General features: G+C 43.6%; 1 protein-coding gene across 5 annotated transcripts in view; it reads right to left on the bottom strand.

The window, feature by feature from the left end:
• Window positions 1–9,275: 9,275 nt before the first annotated feature.
• Window positions 9,276–23,951, bottom strand: part of ARHGEF6 (Rac/Cdc42 guanine nucleotide exchange factor 6) — a 56,867-nt gene continuing 42,191 nt past the window's right edge. For 2 of the 5 annotated variants that reach the window (XM_039488151.1, XM_039488152.1), the window contains 8 exons: window positions 23,688–23,812; window positions 22,203–22,328; window positions 17,849–17,869; window positions 16,856–16,949; window positions 15,495–15,584; window positions 13,738–13,837; window positions 12,902–12,956; window positions 11,880–12,020 (listed from right to left, as the gene is read on the bottom strand). In XM_039488151.1, coding sequence (XP_039344085.1) covers window positions 11,880–12,020; window positions 12,902–12,956; window positions 13,738–13,837; window positions 15,495–15,584; window positions 16,856–16,949; window positions 17,849–17,869; window positions 22,203–22,328; window positions 23,688–23,812 — 752 coding nt within the window. Of the gene's footprint in view, window positions 12,021–12,901; window positions 12,957–13,537; window positions 13,631–13,737; window positions 13,838–15,494; window positions 15,585–16,855; window positions 16,950–17,848; window positions 17,870–22,202; window positions 22,329–23,687; window positions 23,813–23,951 lie in introns of those variants that run through there. The other 3 variants (XM_039488148.1, XM_039488150.1, XM_039488149.1) reach the window with 3 other exon arrangements.

Genomic DNA, 23,951 nt, shown 5'->3' with positions numbered 1-23,951 from the left:
ATCTTTTTGGGATGTATTAACTGAAGTGTCACATGTAAGACATGGGAGATAATTGGACTGCTCTAATCTACTGGGCACTGGAGAGGCCTCAGCTGGAGCACTGTGTCCAGTTCTGGGTGCCATGCTTCAGAAAAGATGTGGACAAGTTGAAGAGCATCCAGAAGAGAGCAACAGACATGATAAAAGTTTTAGAAAACCTGACCTATGAGGAAAGGTTAAAAAAATTGGGCATGTTTGGTGTTGAGAAAAGATGACTGAGGGGGAACCTGATAGTGTTGAAATATGTTAAGGACTGTTATAAAGAGGAGGGTGATCAATTGTTCTCCATGCCCACTGAAGGAGCAAGGGAGATTCTGGTTAGATATTAGGAAAATCTTTCCAAGTATAAGGATAGTTAAGTTCCGGAATAGGCTTCCTAGGGAGGTTGTGGAATCCTCATCACTGTAGCTTTTTAAGAACAGGTTGGACAAACACCTGTCAGGGATGGTCTAGGTCAGTGGTTCTCAAACTTTTGTACTGGTGACCCCTCTCACATAGCAACCCTCTGAGTGTGACCCCCCCCTTATAAATATATAAAAAAAGTGTTTTTAATTTAACACCATTATAAATGCTGGAGGCAAAACGGGGGTTAGGGTGGAGGCTGACAGCTCGCAACCCCCCCTGTAATAATCTTGTGACCCCCTGAGGGGTCCCGACCCCCAGTTTGAGACTCCGTGGTCTAGGTGTATTTGGTTCTGCCTCAGTGCCAGGGGCTGCACTTGATGATCTATTGAGGTCCCTTCCAGTCCTACATATCTATGATTCTCTGACCCCTAAATCCTTTTCAGAGTCATTGTTTTCCAGGACAGAGTCCTCCATTCAGTAGGTACGGTCTGCATTCCTTGTTCTTAGATGTATTTTATTTAAATCTAGATCACTCTGTAGGACTGCTCTGTCCTCATCCTTATTTACCACTCTACCAATCTTTGTGTCATCCACAAATTTTATCAGCAGTTACTTCCTGATCATCTGTGACATAGTGTTGAGCTTAGTACTGATCCTTGCAGGACCCCAGTAGAAAGCTCTGCCTCCACGTGATGCCCCCTACTGAGTCTCAGTATATATTAAGATATGGAGATATACACCTATCTCATAGAACTGGAAGGGACCCCCCTGAGGTCATGAAGTCCAGCCCCCTGCCTTCACTAGTAGGACCAAGTGCTGCTTTTTGCCCCAGAACCCTAAGTGGCCCCCCTCAAGGATTGAACTCATAACCCTGGCTTTAGCAAGCCAATGCTCAAACCACTGAGCTATCCCTCCCCGCAGAGGGAATGGGGTGCACAGGTGGAAGACAGTCATGCAGCCACACCTGTGGACAGCATGCAGGGAACCCAGGGAAACAGCAACTGGGTCTCTGCTCTCTTGGCACTGGATCTTTCCACCCCTTTCCCTACACTCTGCCTCTAGGACTCTTGGTGGTGTCAGTCTCCTGCCTTGGACTATGGGCTCTTCTTCAGTGCCTTGCCCTTTCTAATGGTTCTTTGTTCCGCAGGGAACTGTGGCAGCTTGTATGCACATTATGCAATCAACAAACATGTGGACAAGGGAGATCCGGTGGACATAGTGTACTTAGATTTCCAGAAAGCCTTTGACAAGGTCCCTCACCAAAGGCTCTTACGTAAATTAAGCTGTCATGGGATAAAAGGGAAGGTCCTTTCATGGATTGAGAACTGGTTAAAGGACAGGGAACAAAGGGTAGGAATTAATGGTAAATTCTCAGAATGGAGAGGGGTAACTAGTGGTGTTCCCCAAGGGTCAGTCCTAGGACCAATCCTATTCAATTTATTCATAAATGATCTGGAGAAAGGGGTAAACAGTGAGGTGGCAAAGTTTGCAGATGACACTAAACTACTCAAGATAGTTAAGACCAAAGCAGATTGTGAAGAACTTCAAAAAGATCTCACAAAACTAAGTGATTGGGCAACAAAATGGCAAATGAAATTTAATGTGGATAAATGTAAAGTAATGCACATTGGAAAAAATAACCCCAACTATACATACAACATGATGGGGGCTAATTTAGCTACAATGAGTCAGGAAAAAGATCTTGGAGTTATCGTGGATAGTTCTCTGAAGATGTCCACGCAGTGTGCAGAGGCGGTCAAAAAAGCAAACAGGATGTTAGGAATAATTAAAAAGGGGATAGAGAATAAGACTGAGAATATATTATTGCCCTTATATAAATCCATGGTACGCCCACATCTCAAATACTGTGTACAGATGTGGTCTCCTCACCTCACAAAAGATATTCTAGCACTAGAAAAGGTTCAGAAAAGAGCAACTAAAATGATTAGGGGTTTAGAGAGGGTCCCATATGAGGAAAGATTAAAGAGGCTAGGACTCTTCAGTTTGGAAAAGAGGAGACTAAGGGGGGACATGATAGAGGTATATAAAATCATGAGTGATGTTGAGAAAGTGGATAAGGAAAAGTTATTTACTTATTCCCATAATACAAGAACTAGGGGTCACCAAATGAAATTAATAGGCAGCAGGTTTAAAACAAATAAAAGGAAGTTCTTCTTCACGCAGCGCACAGTCAACTTGTGGAACTCCTTACCTGAGGAGTTTGTGAAGGCTAGGACTATAACAATGTTTAAAAGGGGACTGGATAAATTCATGGTGGCTAAGTCCATAAATGGCTATTAGCCAGGATGGGTAAGAATGGTGTTCCTAGCCTCTGTTCGTCAGAGGATGGAGATGGATGGCAGGAGAGAGATCACTTGATCATTGCCTGTTAGGTTCACTCCCTCAGGGGCACCTGGTATTGGCCACTGTCGGTAGACAGATACTGGGCTAGATGGACCTTTGGTCTGACCCGGTACGGCCTTTCTTATGTTCTTATGTTCATTCTCAGGAAAACACTGAAGCTGTACTAGGTACTCCCTCAAGTAGCACATGTTCTGCTCAGTTACAGCCTCTCCCTCTCCCCACCCCCAAGCCCACCTCTCACACTGGTATCTCAGCAAGGTTATGGTTGCAGTGGCTTTGAGGGCACCGTTTCTTGATATTCACACGGTTTCCTGCCTAGGTTTGGTGCTTATTCTTCCTTTTTCCTCTGAAGGGACAATCTGCCTAATTCCTGTCAAATTCCTGTTGCTAGGAAGCCCTGCAACTAGACACAGGGGGGCTGAGTCTCCATGCCTGTACACCTTGTGCAGTCATTGACACCAGTGCAAAGTGGGTGTCAAACTCCACCAAAGCAGAATCAAGGAAATGTAGGACTGGAAGGGACCTCCAGAGGTCATCTTGTCCAGTCCCCTGCACTGAGGCAGGACTAGATATTATCTAGACCATCCCTAACACGTGTTTGTCTAACCTGCTCTTAAAAATCTCCACTGATGGAGATTCCACAACCTCCCTAGGCAATTTATTCCAGGGCTTAATCACCCTGACAGGAAGTTTTTCCTAAATGTCTAATCTAAATCTTCCTTGCTTCCCTAAGCCCATTACTTCCTGTCCTCGGTGGTTAAAACGAATAATTTATCACCCTCCTCTTTACAACAACCTTTTCATACTTGAAGATTATGTCTCCCCTCAGTCTTCTCTTCTCCAAACTAACAAACCTAGGTTTTTCCATCTCTCCTTGTAGATCATGCTCTCTAAACCTTCAATCATTTTTGCTGATCTTTTCTGGACTTTTCCCAATTTGTCCACATCTTCCCTGACGTGCAGTGCCCAGAACTGGACATAGTCCTCCAGCTGAGGCCTCATCCGTGCTGAGTACAGGGAAAGAATCGGAGCTTTATACCCATTTTGCTCTGATGTCAGTGGCAACACAAGGTTCAGGGCAACAGGTAACCAGGCTCAGTGCGTATGACCTGGGGGAGGGGAGGGGAATTCCCATCCTGCTGCAATTTGGTTTTTTGTGGTCACATTCTTCTTCCCCTGCCATGGGAACAAGATGATGTTAACATTTCAGTCAGACTTGAGAACCACATTAAACCATTGTGAGGCATCAGAGAGGAGATGGTCTCAAAAGACCAGGTATTTAGAAGGGTTAGATTCTGCTAGTAACTTCCTGAGATTTGTGCATATGCAGCCAAGGGGACAATTGGGTCCCAGACATCTGGCCTCATGATCCAAGCTGCTTAGGGAAGAGTGGGAAGAGAAAGAGACAGACTCTTTCATAGTGATCTGGGGACAAAATATTCAGCTCTGAATCAGGAAGTGCAGAGACTTGAACTTGAATGGAGGAAGCGGTGGCCCCCGTTGCCTCCCAAACTGCTCAGGTTTCCAGCTGAAAATGACCATTTTGACAGAGGCCCATTTTCACGAAGCCTTTCGAAAGGGCTTGTTTGTTCCAAAGCAGAATGAAAACAAATATCAAAACCGCAAAAGTTGCTGGGAAACACCAGTGTTGCCCCGCACTCAGCTGTGTTCACGCTGTGCAGTTCTGAACACAGTCCAGCCTAAGCACCAAGTATCCCTTCCAATGCACCTCACAGCCAAGCCTCAAACATTTGCCTCCACAGCAAGGCTGATGTGTTTCTCCTCGCCTTAAAACAAACGCTAGTGCTAGTGTAACCCACACACCTCCTGGGTGTGGTGCTCTGTCCCATCTAGTGGCACCGAGACCACTTAGAGAGAGAGAAAAGGAGTCTGCTCTCACCCTTAGCTAACAGCCAGTTGGCTTCTAGCTCATGGTGGAGAGACTCATGCACTAAGCTCCAGAGGTCCTAGGTTCAATCCCACACACCACTGACTGGGGTCTGTTGGCATTAAACTACAGCTACAGAATCACTGAAGGAAAGAGCAGATTACAGCCCTCTACTGTTATTCAGTATAGCTCCATTTCATGAGTCTGACTGGGAGTCTTTCCACTGGTGTCAGATGAAGCGCCATGTGCATTATCAAAGAACAGATGCTTGTCTCTGCCTGCTGTTACTATGTGAGATACTTTCTCAGCGAGTCCTGAGGTGTAAGTCACACTGGCACCTTTCTGTCTCAGCAAGAGAGTGATTTGCCATGTGATAGCAGCCAGCCAAAGAAACGCCTTGGGATTCTGCCAATCCAAACTTTGCCTTACAGGTAACCCTGGGTTCCCCCAGCTCCCAAACCCGCTGGAAGAACATTCCTCCATACTGGCCACTCTCCGAAATAACCAAGTCTCCAAAGAAACAGAACGCACACCAGCCTGCTGGCTCAGCTGAGGATGGGCACCACACTGGAATATCACAGCACTGAGATGAATTTACAATAAAACTAGAATAAGTTTAGTAATAAAGAACAGAGATTTACATGATACCAAGCAGAGATGATAGAAACAGAAAATGGTTCCAAATAAATTAAAAGTATGACATGCTTCAAAGCTTTGTCTAAAGCAATTTTCTCACCTAGTTACTTTTCCAGCATCACCAAGCCACAGAATCAGGGACCTACTGCTCAGAAATGCGATGAGTGCTGACACAGCAGTTTTGGCTCACGGCCCCATCCAACCGTGCCTCAGTTTCCCTGCTCTCAGTGGCATGCAGGCTCACATCTTTCCCAGCTGTGCCAGAGTCTGACCACTCCCAGGGGTCTTCCCTGCTCTCAGTGGACTGCTGGGGTCAGTGAGTCACTGGTACAGCTAGTAAAGCTCTGGACTCTACTGGGAACCATCTGCCGAGTGGTAAGAGATCTGGTTTCACACCTTAAGGGGGTGACAGAACCCTTCACTGGTCTGAGTGAAGGAAGCAGGCACAGCTCAAAGATGCTGTGGCCCAGAATCTACTGTGGGCCAGGACTCCATCAGGAGTAAAGAGGTGTGTCTGTGCCAGGGGCCCAGGTAGGCATGGAGGGCAGAGAGCGCTGGCCAGGGAGATTCGAGTCGGTTGGTCACTCCCTCCCCCTGGTGTGAGAGAGGTGTGCAAGAGAGTGTGTGTGTCACCCCTCCCTGTGTGTGGGGTAGAGTTGGGTGTGTCACCCCTCCCTGTGTGAACCCTAAAGCCTTAAAGATAAGGAAGTAAATAAAAAGAATCCAACTATGCAGTATTTCTTTTTAACACAGGCTTAGTCAACTTGATGTTAATTTGAACATTTGTACTGCATATGATTGCTGTTGAATTCGCTTGAATATGAGTAATTTTACCAAGTGTCCCGTATTTAGCATAGGGAAATATGGTCACCTTATTTAGGATGGTCATTTCAGATATCATTAAACCAACAGTGAGACTGGAGAACAAAGTAGTCAATGCCCTGTCCAGAAAAGAGAGGGCAGAAGTGAAGCTTACATCATGGCCAGTGGCCAAAAGGGAGTTGTGACAATCAGGGTCCAGACACCGCATGGTGAGAACAGGGGTCTGAATCCTGAAGGATAAGCAATGAATCAATTGATTGCATACAATATTATTGTCCTAAAAAAGTGTATCCAGTAAGGTCTTTTACTGGTGATGCATATCAGCATGATCTGTATGTTTCAGCACTATATGAGGAATTCTGTCTATTTACTGAATTATGTTTTAAAGTCTGTGACCAAACAAAGGGAGAAAGAGGCTTTCTCCCAGGCAGGAGGGCAGGCAGCTATCTCCCTGTCTGCACTGTGAATTAAGCATTGTGGAGTGGAACCGAAACACTGGAAGCTCTATTTACAGAGGAGTCAAGAAGAAGAGAAGAACCGTGAGGGTGGCGTGGGATGGGGTGGTGGGAGTCATCCTGTCTCTGGCTACAAAAATGAGTTTTGGGAAACATAAGGAGAAGAACAAAAACCATTTTGGCATCCATCACTGAGGGAATAGAGGTCGGCTCTCTTTGCATCTCTGAACAGTGGGTTTCCCCCGCTATGTGGGTTGGTGACGCTGAAGAGAAACTGTAGGGGAGAAAACTGCTTTAGACAGAGCATGGAGCCTGCTAGGAGTCCCCTAGAAGCATGTTATACTTTTGTTTTATTTGTAATCATTTTCTGTTTCTGTTATCTCTACTTGGTATCACATAAATCTCTGTTCTTTATTAATAAACTAGTTTTATTATGAACTCATCTCAGTGCAGTTATATAACAGTGATGTGTGCATCCTCTGCTGAGCCAGCAGGCTGGTGTGTGTTCGGTCTCTTTGGAGACAGCAGGCTTGGTAATTTCTGCGTGTCCAGCAAGAGGGCCTGGATTCTGCAGAGGAACACTCTTCCAGCAGGGCTCAGGAACTAGGGGCACCAACAATTAGCTGCCAGGCAAGGACTAGCAGAGTCCTGAGGAGTTTGTTGGGCTAGCTAACAATCTGGAGTGACATGGAGCTGATGCAGTTTAGCAGCAGCAAATCTCTCTTGCTGAGGCAGAAAGGTAACAAGGTGACTTACTGTTCTGGACGCCCCATGAAAGCATTACCAGGAGGGTGTCTGTACGCTGATTGTCACACGATGCAAGAACTTATTCCCTTCCACAACTACCCTCACAGCCACGCTCTCCACTGACTTTAAGCCTGAATTTACACCAGTAAACCACTTATGGGGAGCACCAGTTCCTTTAGGATGGTTGAATTAATTAAAATCACAATGTACTATTACAGATGTAGTAGAAACATGGGCAGGTACTAGAGGTTTTGTCCAAGTGGGAGACTAACGGAAATCCTGTTGCAAAGAGGAGCAATAAACTCCACCTGGGCAGAAAGTAACATACTGTATAACAGGCAAGTGACTCATGCAGTAGAAAGAACAGATACTTCTCTGTAAAATACCCTTGTTAGAAAACCTTTACAAGAATGAATATGGGGCACAGGCAAGGTTTTGAGAGCCAAAGCTTCACTGCTGTCTTCACGTGTCCTAGCTAGAAGGGCTTTTCTCATTTTTCAGAGGGTGACAGGTTAGTGGTAGATGTTGCAAGCGCTTATGCAGGTAAATTACAGCAGATCTATGCCAGGATTGAGTAATTTGTAATTTGAGAAACCTGGGTACAAGTCCCTGCTCTGCCACAGCCTTTGTGTGACACCTTGGGCAAGTCACTTAGCCTCTCTGTTCCTCTTCTGTACAATGGGGATAATAGCACTGCTCTGCCTCACAGAGGGTTGTGAAGATAAACACATTAAAAGATAGTGAGACACTCAGATACTACAGTAATGGCGCCATGCAAGAGTACTTACCTAGATAGATGTCCATGCAGGACATCATTACACTGCCAGAAGCCAGTGAGAAAGACCAGAGCTGAGTACTGTAAGCTGGCATGTGAAGGAGCATATTATCCATGAGGAGCACAAATGGAGCAGAGACTCAACTCCTCTGCTTGCTGGAATATCCCCCAGCATGGAGGAGTGCCCAGTGGACAGAACTGGCTGAGCAGGCACTTCCACCCACGTCCCTATAGACCAAGCACAGGGGGCATGACGTGAGCAGGGTGGGACCATTGCCAGCTGACATAGGCTTGAGCAGGCTGTTCTAACCTATGGCTGGAGTCAGGCAGAGATTCAGGGAGTGGCCAGCTCTCCAACATCCCAGCCCACCACCCCTCTCTGTGCTGCAGAGGATGAAGCAGAGATCAGCCTGCAATCACCACACAACTCACCTTCTCCATATAAATCTGGTTGACTGTGGGCAGTATTTTGAACACCTCCAGATTTCACCGCGGCAGGATTTTCAGTAAAATCCACTGATGCCAGAGCCTGCCAACAGCCTGTATCCTAGATAAGATAGGACCCTGAGCCTGCAAACTCTAGCCTTAGATTGACTTCTGTATTGCCATAGCAACTCGTTCTTGGCATGGCCTTTGGGCCAAATGCCAGACTGTCAGTGGGCACACGGGAGGGGGGGGCATCCCTGCCCTGTCGCCAAGCATGCGATTCCAGGCCCAGGCCCAGGCCCAGGCCTTTTCTAACAAAGGTTAACAAGCAAAGTGAACACAGTCTTAAGCCAACACCTGGTCCCCAGGCTGCTAGTCACCCCTCCCAGGGGTCTCTGGCTCTCCAGCTCCTGGCAGCACCTTGTCTCCTCCAGCTCTGCTCCCATCTTGGAGCTGTGGAGTTGCCCCTTTGCTCCAGAGACCCACCACAGGGGTCAGCTCCAGTCCAGTGTGACCTCTGCTGACTGGGGCTCAGCCCTGTCCCACCAGCTGCCTACTAGCTGCACTTTACAGGCCCAGGTGTACCCAGCCCTCTTCAATTAGCTGGACTGGGCTCCCCTGCTCCAGTCCAGTAGCCCTGGGCTCAGTCTGTCCACAGAAACCAGCGATCCTGTGACCAGACACAAAGCCTAACCGAACAGGTGCTGTATTTTGAGGATTCCAATCCCGGGGACGAGGGGAACTGGACACAAAGAAATCAACAGATGTAGCAAAGAAGCCATTTTTATCCTTCTTTATTTGTTGAAAATGTCACTTAAAAATAGTTCAAAATAAAAACATTAGAAAAATTGAACTTGCATAAGTAGTAACAGTAAATAAATCTACATGACAAAAGATCAAGTGGAAGGCAGCTGACACAGAGCATCCATCTTAAGACAGACTAACCAGAACCTATTTACAAAGTACTGTAAACAAAGTAACTATGGCAACACTGCTATCAGTTTGACATGGCTTCCTTTCCTTTATTTATTTCTTTTATTTTATTTTTGGCTTGTTACGCTCAGTACATGCGTCTGTTCCAAAAACGTACTAGCACATCCTCCAGCACATCAAAAATCCTATAAAACATGCATATGTACACAGCATGGGTTCAAATAAACTCTAACTAGATGGATATATTTATATCTTTTGCTCAGGACTATAAGTCACAGTCTGGTTTAGTTCACTTATTGATTACAGTTCATGAGCCAAATGTGGCCTGGGTGCGTAAGTGCATGCCAGCCCAGCGAGTCCGAAGACACAGCTGGCCTGCTGCTGGAGCATGGGGTAGATTACTGCCTCTCCTACTCTGGCTCCCCAAAAATCAGTGGAGAAGTTACTCTGACAGGAGCAGCACAGGTAGGGTGACCAGACAGCAAGTGTGAAAAATCAGGACAGGGGGTGGGGGGTAATAGGAGCCTATACAAGAAAAAGCCCAATCATCAGGACTGTCCCTATAAAATCAGGACATCTGGTCACCCTAAGCACAGGGATGTTACTAGGGAAGTCAGAGAACCAGCTTCATGACACCCAGCCACACACCAAAATTTCACACTTCTGCCCTTCAGAAGTGAATGCATGTTAAAGCCCAGTGCCCGTGCAATGGGGCATGGCCAGATTGCCATGGTTAGTGGTCAGCTGAGTACATCTCAGCTTCACACACTCGCTGCCGATGTGCGAGGAGTCAGAGAGCTGGTTGCTTCAGGGACCACCTACCATCGATAAGTAAGGACAGGGACAGTGAATGTTGGCCAAAGCAAACAAGGGCCAAGATTTAAAAAAAAAAAAAATCAAAATCAAACAAACAAACAAAATCACCCCAAACTCACAATAAAATGAAAACCCATTTGAAAATGCTCCGCCGCTTTTAGAATCAAGCTTTTCAGCCTAATTGCTTCTCAACCCCAAATGCAATTTGCACCACTCAGGTTGAACTTTAATTGCAATATGAGGGGTAATAATTATTCCCTGTACTATTTCCTTCATGAAGAACTTAAAGAGTAATGTGCTATGATATGTGTCTACATCACTGTGGGACACTGCCCCTTGATATTCATTCTTACCAGTTAGAATACTCCAGACCTTCTGCTACCATGAATGATGAATTGCTAGCAAGGAAAATAAAGCAACAACAACAAAACAAGGGAAACCCAGAGCCAGATAGTCTATATATACACACTGTATGTGTTCTTTGATTTAGCTGGTATTTCTGCCAGCAATTTGTAAAAACTGTATAAATTCTTACACAGGAGGGAGATTGACCATTGCAGCTCTCGTCAAAGCATAAATGTAAATATTTTTCCTGTTGCATCAGAACATTGTTTCCTATTATAAAGCCCCTTTGGGGTGGACGGAGTAATTAGTGGTCATTGTCTTTTTTTCATAACCAAGGTGAAGGAACTGCAAATGTTTTAAGTAGGGGGAAAAAACCCTAGCAACCCCTTGTCAAGCCAAGTATGCATTCCATAAAGGGGGGGAGCACATATGGCAAGGTAAAAGCAGTGGGAAAATATAAAACGTATTCACTACATGGAGGTTTAGAAAGTGAAAGTGTAACAGGACCCAAGTATTAGAGGTCATGCATTAGAAACAGGCCTTTGGGCAAAAGAGACGTTAACTGTTGTGTTAACCATTAGCTGCTAAGAGGCAGTTTAATCCAATGTGACTTCCTGATGTGCTAAAGACAGAAGAAGATCCTACTGCTCCAAGGAGTTAAATTAAAAATGTCTTAAAATGTTAATTGCACATTTTCATCTGTATAAAGGCCACATGGGAACCACACTATTGCAGAGCACTATCTTGCTACAGACAACTAGTGGGGGGCGGGGGGAATATTTGGAGGGGAAAACTTCCATTCTTGATTTTCAGAAAACAAGTGCTTGTTGCTTTTTGGTTTTTACCTGACTCCAGCTCAATAACATTTCCATTTAATAAATTAAGTACCGGGCACGTTAAAAAGCATAAAAAGGAAAGCATAAAAAGTGCTTACATTTCCTTTATAGGAAACCACTGCCAAACCCCTCTTCTGAGTGGCAGTCATTTGCAGACTTCTTATTTGCTTCCAGTAGCAGGTACAATGAGGTATTAGTTGCTGCAGATGAATTGTGAATCGTAGACCCCTTGCTGACCATTTTAGCTGTTGACTATTTACTTGTTTGTGGTATGTGTTATATCCTTATGGAATAGAAACAAACTATTTTTCATTACCACTTTTTTTTTTTTGTAACAAAAAACCAAACCCCACAACAAAATAAAATAAGGAGCAAGAAGAGGCAAAGCATCCAGTTCTGCTTCCCAAGAACGCCTGAGGTCACACGCAACTGCCAGCAGCTTCGTCCAGAATTCAAGCTAAAACCGAGGACTTGCGCCCAGTCTCATCCCTGGCACATTCATCAGTTTGCTTCAATAGCCTTCTGACTAACTTCTCTAAATCTTTTCTTGACTTCAGCTCTTCTTCCAAACATTGTTTCATTTTTTTACTCTCCTGTGGGGGGAAGAACAAACCGCTATATTTATTCTTAGCAACGTTCAAAAACCTTATAGGCCCAAAAGAGCAAAGCATTTAAATACGCGGTTCATGTTAAGTGCAGGCCTAATGCTTTGCTGAACAGTAATAGACTTAAACATGTGCTTAAGTGTTTTGCTGTACCATGGCCTTAATCGTCGCCGAAAAGTGGTGGTGGGTGGAAGCCCCCAAACCCAAACACACCCAAAACAGGGACAATTGACAAAATTTAGTGCTGGTTTCCAACGATTCGCAGACCGGGTCACTTGTGGTTTGGAATAAACTAAGGGCCTGATCCTGCTCAGCAAGAGCTGTGCTGCTGTACAGGTCCACATTGAAGTTACTGGGACTTCACATGGGCATAAGCATCCACCTGCAGGAATCCATTCCAGGACCGGGACTTCAAGGCCCTCTGGTAGTGGAGTGAGTCAAGAAGATCCAGAACTGGGGTGCAGGGGAGGGGAAGGAGGGATGCTTCCCTCTCCTACCCCAACGGGCATTAATTTTTACATCTGTTTATCATAATCCTATAAAAGGAACACTACGGACAATAGAGATTAAAGGACAGGACAATTAAAAAGCCAATATACAGCTGAGAGAAGCTAAACCTGCTCTGTACTCTTCATATACTGAGACAAAGCATAGAGCCCCATGGATCCTGCAGCCACTTGGCACATAGAACTCGTGTTGACATCAATGGGAAGTGTCCCTGTCAGGCAGCTGCAGGATCAGACCCATCATTCTGAAGGCATCTGAGCCCTCAAACAAAGATCAGCTAATTGATAGAATGTTGGTAGAGCAAGGCCACTTGTTTAATCACCGCTCCTTACTGACATCACATGCAGAAATGCTCTAATTACCTGCTTTAATTCTTTGACCTGATCTTTCAGTGCATAAACCGTGTCTACCAGACTTCTAGAAAATAAGCAGAAAATTAAGATAAGAGAGCTGAGGTGCAGTAAATCGACATCAGAGTGAGATCTGCATACAAATAGTTGGGGGAGGTGCTGGCAGTTTGTATTTTATCTTAGGCTGCTTATTCCAGCAAGGCTATTAACATTTCTTGAGCTAAGTATGTGCCACCACTTCAGTGCTGAGGGTCCATCCATAAGACCTTGTTCTGGAGTCTTAGCAGAGGAGCATTTAAACCTCACAACCATCAAAATTTAGATATCTTTTCAAATTTTAGAAAATATTGTTTATCTAGGTCTCAACAACAAAACATACAAGGCATTTACATCGAATGGTATGCATGGAATATGGATGGATGAATGAATCTGTCGGGGCTTGGCAGGAGCAGTAACGATTTTACAAATAAATAAAAAGGATTTACCTTAGCTGTCACAGTGAAAAATCCAGGTGCAGACCCTGAGCTGGTGTACACTGGCACAGCCTCCAATGGAATGATGCTGATTTACACCAGCTGAGGATCTGGCCTCCAATTTTAAAAAGAAAAGGAGCTAAATACAAATTGGAATCAATCTTATAGTCCTCACCACCTGAAACTCACAGTGACTGTCAAGGGCCATAGTTTGTAAGGATGCACTGGGCATGTTCTGACCTGAGTACCTATATCCTTCCAATGACACCTACACAGAGAAGACATGGCCTTGGTTTTTAAGGTATCACCCAAAATCCACTGGAATTTATCATAAAGTTTAAAGACTGAACACGCAAACAGGGAAGCCTCACGCACTTTTCCTCTGTGACAGTCTGACCATTGCTTCTTGTTTCCTCTATGATGATTTTCTCTTCCTCGGGCAGTAGGACCTGGGGTAGGGAGTCTTTACGAGAGCCTATAAACGAGAGTTGCCAAACAAAAAGAAAAACTGAAACCTTCCACATCAGCTGACACCATTTAGAAATCACAAGCCTACTTGTGAACTGGCTCACCCTAGTCTATATTAGGAACACCTCCAGTGAAGCCAATGAGGATAGATCATTGTGAAACTGCTGAAGGCAGAATTAGGTCCTTGTGTTGCCTGCTAGCATTCATTATTTAGTATTTATATGACAGTAGCACCCAGAAGCTCCAGGCAGGATGGGATCCCTGTTGTCTACACATGTCCCCTGCCTTACGGTACGTCTATACTACCCGCTGGATTGGCGGGTAGTGTTCGATGTATCGAGGATCGCTCTCGTCTGGACGCGATAAATCGATCCGCTAATCAATGCCCGTACTCCACCTCGGCAGGAGGAGTAAGCGGAGTTGACGGGGGAGCTGTGGCAGTCGACTCGCCGCCGTGAGGACGGCCAGGTAAGTCGAACTAAGATACTTCGACTTCAGCTACGGGAAGTTGTGTATCTTAGTTTGAACCCCCCCACTAGTGTAGCCCAGGTCTTAGGGGGTTTCTTCAAAGGCCACGATCAACATTCCTCCTTTGAGCTAACTTGCCATTTAAACCTTGATAACGCACTAGTTTCTGCACAAACAATGTGCATCCAGGAGTAAAACTTTCAACAGCATGTGCAGAGCCAGACAGGCCAAGCCCGCTAACAATGAGAGCAGAAGTGACTCCACTAGATCCCCACAATGCCTACACTGCAGTACGTTAAATACCCACATAGAGTCAGCACCCTTAAAAACTTGTTTTTTGAGCGATCCCCATGATAGCTGTGGCCATTCTCAATCTAAGCAGCAGGAATACTGAAAGAAGGTACATTATGGGCAATGGCCTAATTCAGCAAAGCACTAAATCACATGCTTAAATATAAGCATGTGTTTAAATCCTATTGACTTCAATGGGACTTTAGCAAGTGCTTAAGTGCTTTGCTGAAGAAGGATGGACTTAAGCATGTGCTTAAGTTAACTGAGGCTAAAGCAGTAAATGGCAAGTTGTTGGAGGCACTGCCTGAATCTAAAATTATTTGATTGCTTATAAATTAAAGTATTTGTTTAGGGTAGGAACCATTAGAAGATACATGTTTCACGGGTACCAATTTAAAAATGTTTCCTCATCTGATAGTTCACCAATTGACTCTGATCTCTCACCAGCACTGATAAATAGCTGTAGTTCCAGAGTTTCAGAAAATGTTAGATACTCGGGTTCTCATGAAGCAGCTTCTTCTTAAACATGCGGCTGATCAAGAGATAATATTCAAGCTTCCTTTCAAAAGCTACCTACCAACCTGAGATTAGCATCAGTTTCTCTTACTCACAGCCACAGGCACAAACTAGGTTTGTTTAATTCCTATCAAGTGCTAGTGAAGTAGCTGTGTTCTACAACCCAGAGCGCCTGCCATCTTACCTCCTACTTGCTCATCCTCTGTGACAGAAGAAAAACAATAGCAAATAAACCACTAGATGTATGAAATGTCCTTATCTTGATGATTCAGACATCATGGTTTCTTTGCACAAGCTTGATTGCCATATGTTGCAACACTGTTTTTTTCCTAAGAGGTGATGATCATTTCAGATACCTTGTGAATTATGTAATAGATTTGTGTGTCTACCTGAACTGAGAGTTTGCTGAAAACCTGCACCAGTGCAATAGGCCTCAATAACTTTCAGAATCTGGGCATCCTCTTCTAGTGCAGCAGTACCTGTAAAACATTGCAAATATTGGCTAAAAGCAATATATTTTGGCTTCTTTTTTCTCTTTCAAAACCCTTGCAACAAACTCACTTATGAGGAGAGACAGCCTTGCTTGTATGACAAATGGTATTGTCTCTGGGAGTGAGGCAGAGGTGATAGGGACGGAGAGCTTTGTATTTCACATGAAGGCCAGTTAAGTGGAGTGGTGCCTACCTCTGGCTGAGGTCTGACTAAAGGAATGATGGGGATACTGGATAGCAAGTGCTGTGAAGAGTGAGGTAGCTACTACCCACGGTATGAAGGACTTGCAGGGGAAATAAGTGCACTTGTTAAGAAGCTGCAGGCTTAAAACCCCACTGCCAGGATCCTCGAGAGAGGTACAGCTAAGAACCAGGACGCCCTGATTTCTAATCCTGGCTCTGCCACTGTCTCACTCTGTGACCTTGGGCAAGTCACTTATCTGTTTTAGGGTTTTGTACTGCCACTCTTCATCACAGTATCTGATCCCCTTCCATGTAAAAATCAAAAGTTATGTCCTAAGTAGACCTCATGGAGTCTCCAACAGATCTCCCTTAGCATGATAAAAACATTTGGGCGGGGGAGGGAGAGAAGGAGAGTTAGATTTTATCAATTTTTTTTTGTTGGCAGGGGTTTAGCAGTACAAGAAGAAGCCTGCATTGGGAATATTACTCTTATGTTGGAAAGCTTTTTTGAAGAGATAGGTTTTGCAGTGTTCCTTAAAGATGGGCAGACACTGAACTGGCCTGATCTCCTCTGAAAGTTAGTTTCATAGCCAGATCCCCTTGACAAAGAAAGTTTTGTCCCCAGCTCTCTCAGGCTTCCTTCTTGGGCTTTGTGATCTGCATTGTCCTAGAAGAGCACAGCTATTGTGACCTTCATAGACTGAAATTCAATTTAACCCATTAACTGCTTTGAAGATTATCATCTCGGTCCCTGTTTCCCTATCTGTATGATGAGGATAATAACTTCCCTACCTACCTCATCATGATTTTGTGATGCTTAAATCAATGGTAAAAGTGATATAAATGCTAAGCATTCTCACAAGGGTCTCACAAAACTAAGATAGATGGCAGCTGTGCATGACATAGTGGGAAGCTTATGAGTATGACGAAGGCTTTCAAAAAATCTCAAAAACAAAGTACCTTTAGTTATTTATGTGCAACATAGGATGCATTGAACAAATGGCTCTGTTTTCATTTAAAATCTCATGTAAATTACTCTGCAAACAGAATTCCCCTACAGAAAAGAAAACACTTACTTTTTCTAATAACAAACTCCTCATCAGATGCTTTTCTTTCCGTTTTCCTTTTAGGAAGAAACTTCTTCATTGTCTTTGGACTCTTGCTGGAATCCTATAGAGAAACAGACTTTCCTTCTAAATAAGAGCCAAAGGTAGCTAAAATAGCAGAGCAATTCAGACTGAAGGTGGTTCCTTGCATTATGCACTAAACTCCTTTGCACGCAATTATAAAGTTAAGGAACTTCACAGCACTTAGGGCTATTCCCTGCAGTAGGTCTGTGTGCACAAATCCCAGTAAAAGCAACGGGAACTGTGCATGTATCTCAGGGAAATGACTGGGGAATAAAACGCAATCAGATGAAATATAATCTTTTGGTAAGTGACTCACATAAATTCACTAGAAATATCAGTATGATCAACTTTTCTGTGGTCAGTTATAAAATTCCCTATGGAACTGTATGCATGTTAATTCCTATACTACATTTTTGTTTATAATATAGAACATATCATAAATGATATAGTGTTTGTTTATATATATATACACACACACTATATCTGTGTGTGTATAATTATAAACACCTTCCCACACACATGTGTATGAAATATAGGCATATACACACAGAGTCAGTGTCTGATAAGATTGTAAAGATAAGAAACAAGTTTTTAGTTCTTTTGTTGAGCCACAATCATTCTGATTGATTTTGAAAGCATTTGTATATGACAGGTTATGTGTAATATATATATATATATCAAGGCTAAAAGATCTGGTAACTATACAAATAACAGGAGTGTCATGTTTTTCATGCAATTCAGCCTTTGTGTCACAGTCCTAAATATTTTTGGTGAGCCTGTTCAAAATGTATATACCAATCAGAATTGAGTCATACTGTAAATTATTAAAAGCAGGCACAATTAGGAAAAAGCAAACAGGAGAGGAAGGATCTGCTTAATAAAGGTCACAGCACAAGCATTCGATGTTACAATAAGCCAAAGAGATGTATCTACCCTTACCTTTAAGATATAAGACATCCTCTAAAATGAATATGTAAAGAAAGAGAAGATGAGTGTGAGTGGTCGATGATTTTATTGACCAAGTCTATTTAATCAATAATTCTAAAACAACATTTAAATGTTAGTGTTGCAATTAATGTGCTACAAGGATTATCACACCCTCAATATCAACATGCAAAAGAACCAAAAAGGGCATGGTTTCATGCAAAATTATGAATGTTGAAAAATAAATGAAATATGAAATACATGGCAAGCAGGCATTCATATACTCCTAATACAGCAAAAATAGTGATCATGCTTCAATGAGCAGTAGTAGGATGTCAGTAAATTCTGCCTATTTATAACCATACATCTTAGAAATGCAATAAATCACGAAAAATCCAACCTCAATATGCAAGCTAAGGCACTGACTCTGCAGCTGCTCTGCATCCACAACTCCCACCCACCCAGACTTGCGGAGAAGCTGTAGGGTCAGGCTCAGGGGTGTTGCTCTAGGCTCAGATTTGTTTCAAGAACAGTAACCCTTTCTTCAAGTCAATGGGGGTGAGGGAACATTTGGTGTCAAGGTGGCAATGCGCCCTGGCGTGCTGTGAACTGTGTTTTCTAAAGCAGAATGGGACCCTTTCCCAGCGAATTTTTTTTTTCCTGATCAACGTCCCCCTAAATGGGAGACTGCTACAGTGCGAGGCATTGAAATACACCAGAACTCTCCTCCTACTTCACTAGAAATAGAGAGTTTCCCCTACAACCATCATCAATATGGCCCCAATCCTCAGCAGGCACACAGCAACACGGTGGAACCACTGTGGATCTGTTGCAGAAGAGGACAGAAAGATGCCAGGAGATTTTGCAGGGAGGTGTCCACACACGCTGCATCCAATAGGGTCCCGTACCATGGGTTTCTGTGGTATCCATTTGCTCTGAGGACAGTGTGGTGTGGACAGGGGTTGACTGAACCTCTACTTTTCCCTTCCCTAGTGTGGGCTACAAAGGCCACAGACACTATTCTAGTCCTTAGGATGGATTAGCAAAGTAGCTCCTTGCCTGATAACCTGCTGTCAGGTGTTCCCCAGCAGTTAGACAAGTTTCATAGCCGAAGTACTGAGGGCCAGATTTGCTCCTACAAGCAGCTCTTACTACAAATGGTTTTGTGGGGTCTCTGGGAAAGACCCAGAGAACCTATATGATATGGGTTTTGAGGCAAGATTCCTCCTCCGGGTGCACTCACGCACGTGGTGCCCTCTGACCCAATAGAAGTTGCTGTTTGCACAGAAATGTGCTGCTGTAAGAAGAAACCTTACAAGTCATGCAAACCAGGTAATTTTTCAAGCTAGGAAATGTGTGTCACACCCCATTACCCCAAATATGGACATGAGAATTTACTGATGGGCACCTGCTCTGTAATTTCAAATTATGACTAGAAACAGAACAGGAAAAATGACCCAGTTTACATGGAAATGGCAACACTGATACACAGTGCGTAAGCAAGGTTCTGGGGTTTCCTGAATGCAGCTAGCTATGAGAAAGAGCACAAAAATCTGTGAAATTCCGTCCTACGAACAAGAAACCAATTGAAATCTCAGTGGATGTCTAAAAATCTCCTTTCTTTCCATCAAACTCCACACCCGCCCCCCCAAGGCAATAATGAATTTCTTTCAATTGAAGCTCTAAATTCTCTTTTCAGAAATGGATTTTTAAAATCACTTTTATATGTCTCATAACAGGAACCTGACCTGGTCTGATTTCTCATCCCCATTACATGGTTGTATTCATGAGGTGCAGCCTAAATTTTAAAAGGTCTCTTTCAAAGCCATTACTGTGCGCTAGGTAATTGCGGGAGGTGTGAATTAAGAATGCATTGTGTTGGAGCCCTTTGAGTCACTTAGTGTATGAACAGAAATGTTATGCCTTTAAAAACAGAGCCGAGTACTGGCTTCTAGTCCATGAACATAGCTCCAGTTGGAGTTCATCTGAATTTACACAGGTGTAACACCAAGATCAGAATGTTGCCTTATGTGTTTAAAATTTACTTTTTTTCCTTCCTGCTCAACGTGGGCCAATCAATTAGTGCACATTCCAGATGAGTCATGTCGGATCTGGTTCTACTTGGAATTGGGGTTCTGATTTGCAAAACGCAAACAGCTCTGAAAAGGTTTTTTATCTTTAAGCTACAAAATGATGTCGGGGAGGGTCCACATACAGATCCTAGCAGGTGAGGTCCACTTCCCAAGACCCCTCTTCACAATTGGCGCTAAAGAGCACCCTGCCAGGAACCTCAGTAGAGTGGGTCTGAGCTGAATGGCTCATTCCTAGATCCAATCCTGCCAAAATGCACGTGAGGCATGCTGATAGGGCAGTGAGAGACACACCAACTGCCCATGCTGGGCCTGGTCCATAGACATTAAATAAGTGGCTTTTCATTGTCAACCTGGCATCTTTCCAAGAACACTAACTTCACTTACACATTTTACCTTAAGGTTTGTGTGGCTGGGGGCTGCCACCAGAACGTTGCCCCTTAGCACCAGGGGTGGATTAATTATTTTGCCGACCTAGGCCCTGAAATAATTGCCACCCCTGGCCCCATATGAACTTATTAAACATCAATATTTTCAATATCAACACCAATATTTTCACTTTTTACTTCACTACTACTTTCAACTATTTTTTCTGTCTCACTGTTGGCACTAACTGATACAACAAAGGAATCTATTTTGCACATTTTTTGCTATCATTTCATTTTCCCTTTCTTTCTTTTGTATAGCTTTTTTTTTTAAACTGAGAACTGTTTAATTTCTTCCTTCCGGTCATATTATTGATGTTTAGGATTCTCGTGAGTATGTTTACTAAATGGTGTTGCGTCGTCACTGGTGGTTTCAATACGCGCTATGCGTGGTAGAATCGCGGCGTCCCTGATGCCGTGATTACAAAAATGCTGCTATTATAAATGTGCTGCCCCTGTAAATTTGTTGGCCTAGGCGATAATATGCCTCTGCTTAGCACACAGGGCATTGCTGACATCCACTTTGTGCGGGGGATCATCGCAGCCTGCCCCCATGCTCTGCGGAGAGTTTTTCATTGTACCGTAGGCTTCACGCACCAGGATTTGACCCTAAGTCACATGGTCATTCTCTTATCACACAACAGTTGCTATGGAATCACCAATAATAAATTCTGTTCTTGAGAAATCTTAAACTGTTTTCTAGACATATAGTCTAACATGTGCTGTGTTGCAATTACCCAGTAATAACTTGTGAATGGGATTCAAAGGGCTGTGGTGTCAATAGTTATATTGGTCAACCTATACATTTTTGGCCTATTTTAAAAAAATCCATTTATTATTGCAAAGCAGTGATTCATCCTTAGATTAAAATGTAGTCAGTGGGCAACAGTTTGCCATGCAAGTATGAAGCTGCTTAGTCAACATTAGGGACTCAGAGCATGCAAAGATTAAGGGGTCTTAAAACCCAATTTAGTTTTCAAAATAAAATTTCTGAATTTTTTAAATTAAAAAAATCATCTCAACTGCCACAGTGATGTCTCAACCCTCCTCCTAAATAATTCGCTCCTGCAGCCCGCTGACCCCCTGCCCACCAGGTTTCAGAATATTGCAGGCCCTTATAACAGAAGGGTGGATGACACAAGGCTAGGATGCTTCTAGGACCATGAGACAGTAATGTTCACACCTTTGCTGTAACCAGGATGATTGGTGATTCAGCTGTTTAGTCATCTACTGCTACCGGGAACATTACACCATTTCTCAGTTTATTCTAAGGGAGGGAAGGATGGTCTTGTGGTTAAAACAGGGGACTAAGAATCAGACCTGGGTTCTGTTATGGGCTTCCCCACCGACTTCCCGTGTGTCACCTAAGCCCTGGAAACTGAGTTTCCCCAGGGGAATAATACTGACAGGGGATCCATGATCTAGCACCAAAAATACAGGGTGGAGAAATATAATCAAAATTAATGGTGGTTTCCTTCCCCCAACTTTCTGTGTTAAGCCCAGTTCTGAGGTCCTCATACGTAAAACTCTCAAATGGAAGTTTTGCCTAAAGACTGCAGGACTGGAATCAGTGGAAAATATTAACTCTTCAATCCTGCAAATACGTATGCACTTAACTTAAAGCACGAAACCAGTTCCATTGACTTGGTGGGACTTACATGCTGAAAGTTAAGCATTTGCATAAGTGTTTGCAAGATCGGGGCTTTATTTTGTGGAGTCCTTTAATTTAACACCTATCTTCGTTAAAGGTCATTCAACCTACTCCTTTCTACTATCATCATGCAAAACAACTCTGTGCACAAACGTTAAAGATTTCTATGAAAAGCACAATACGCTGCATGTATCCAAGATTACCTCTTTGTAACCTAGGGCTGCTGATGGTCTGAGTGGAGGAGCAGGTCGGAGACAACTTAAGGTCCAGGGTTTAAGGATTTTGGGCGGTTCCAGTGGTCCACGAAGCTGTCCAGTAGAACTAAAAGTCTGAGAAAATACCTGATGAGATTGTGAAGGCTGTTTGCCTTCACATAGAATCATAGAATATCAGGGCTGGAAGGGACCTCAGGAGGTCATCTAGTCCAACCCCCTGCTCAACTCAGGACCAATCCCCAACTAAATCATCTCAGCCAGGGCTTTGTCAAGCCTGTCCTTAAAAACCTCTAAGGAAGGAGATTCCACCACCTCCCTAAGTAACCCATTCCAGTACTGATGTTAAGTGTCTGTAAAATTTAAGTCTCTTGCCTGAAGTCTCCTCCCCATTTTAATTAAATCAGAATCATTACAATATGTGAGAGGAAAAAAAGGACCTTTCTCCATCTGAATTACTGTAAGATCACGGCTTACCACAAAGATAGCAAGGGACATTAGAAAAATGACACGAATAGCTAGCTATAGTGTTAGGTGTGAACTCTACAGTCACAGGCATGAGGAGGCCCCAGAACCATGACCTCAATGTGAAAAATCCTGTAGCTCTATAAACTGATCTGAAATCAACAAGATGAAATTCAATAACGACAAGTGCAAAGTACTTCACTTAAGAAGGAAAAATCAAATGCACAACTACAGAATGTGGAGTAACTGTCTAAGTGGCAGTACTGCTGAAAGGGATCTGGGGGTTATAGTGGACCACAAGCTGAATAGGAGTGGCCAATGTGATGCAGCTGCAAAAAAGGCAAATATGATTCTGGGGTGTATTAACAGAAGTGTTGTATGTAAGACATAGGAGGTAATTGTACCACTCTACTCAGCAATGGGGAGGCCCCAGCTGGAGTACTGGGTCCAATTCTGGGCACCACAGTTTCGGAAAAAAGTGGACAAACTGGAAAGAGTTCAGAGGAGAGCAACAAAATGATGAAAGGTTTAGAAAATCATTTAATCTTGAGACAAGAAGGCTGATGGGGGACTTGATAACAGTCTTCCAATATATTCAGGGATGTTCTAAAGAAGATGGTGATCAATTGTTCTCCATCTCCACTGAAGGTAGGACAAAAAGCAATGGGCTTCATCTGCAGCAAGGGAGGCTTAGGTTAGATATTAGGAAAAACGTTCTAACTACAAGGCTAGTTCAGCTCTGGAATAGATTTCCAAGGGAGGTTGTGGAAGCTTTAAAAACAAGTTGGACAAACATCTGTCAGGGATGATCTAGGTTTACTTGGTCCTGCCACAGCAGAAGGGCCTGGATTTAAGGACTTCTCGAGGTCCCTTCCAGCCCGACATTTCTATGATTCTGTGAAACTGGCTAGATACAAAACCATCTGCTTTTGTCACATTAGGTAAGAAGCCTAGTGACAATACTGAGATGCAATAAATTCAGAAAGGGCTGGAATGGTCCAACATACTTACAGAATGAGGACTCCAGGACTGTGTTTTGGATATTGTCCCTTTGGTTAGCCTTTGCAAATGGTCGAGCCATTCATGCAAATCCTGGCTGCTGTTACAGGACACTGTGATTCGTTCTATCATGTTCCCTGAATTAGAGGATTAAATTACATTCTTTATAAAATAGCATCAATCCACAGAAGAGAGAAATTCAGCCCAGCTCATTCTGACAACAAGCACCTCCTGTGCTTGCAATGCTATATGGCTGCAAAAAAAGCACTGCATCCC

Source organism: Mauremys reevesii, linkage group 9 (assembly GCF_016161935.1).
Source record: "Mauremys reevesii isolate NIE-2019 linkage group 9, ASM1616193v1, whole genome shotgun sequence".
Taxonomy (NCBI): Eukaryota; Metazoa; Chordata; order Testudines; family Geoemydidae; genus Mauremys; species Mauremys reevesii.
The sequence above is the reverse complement of the archived record's forward strand: the minus strand, read 5'-3'. Positions and strand labels throughout refer to the sequence as shown.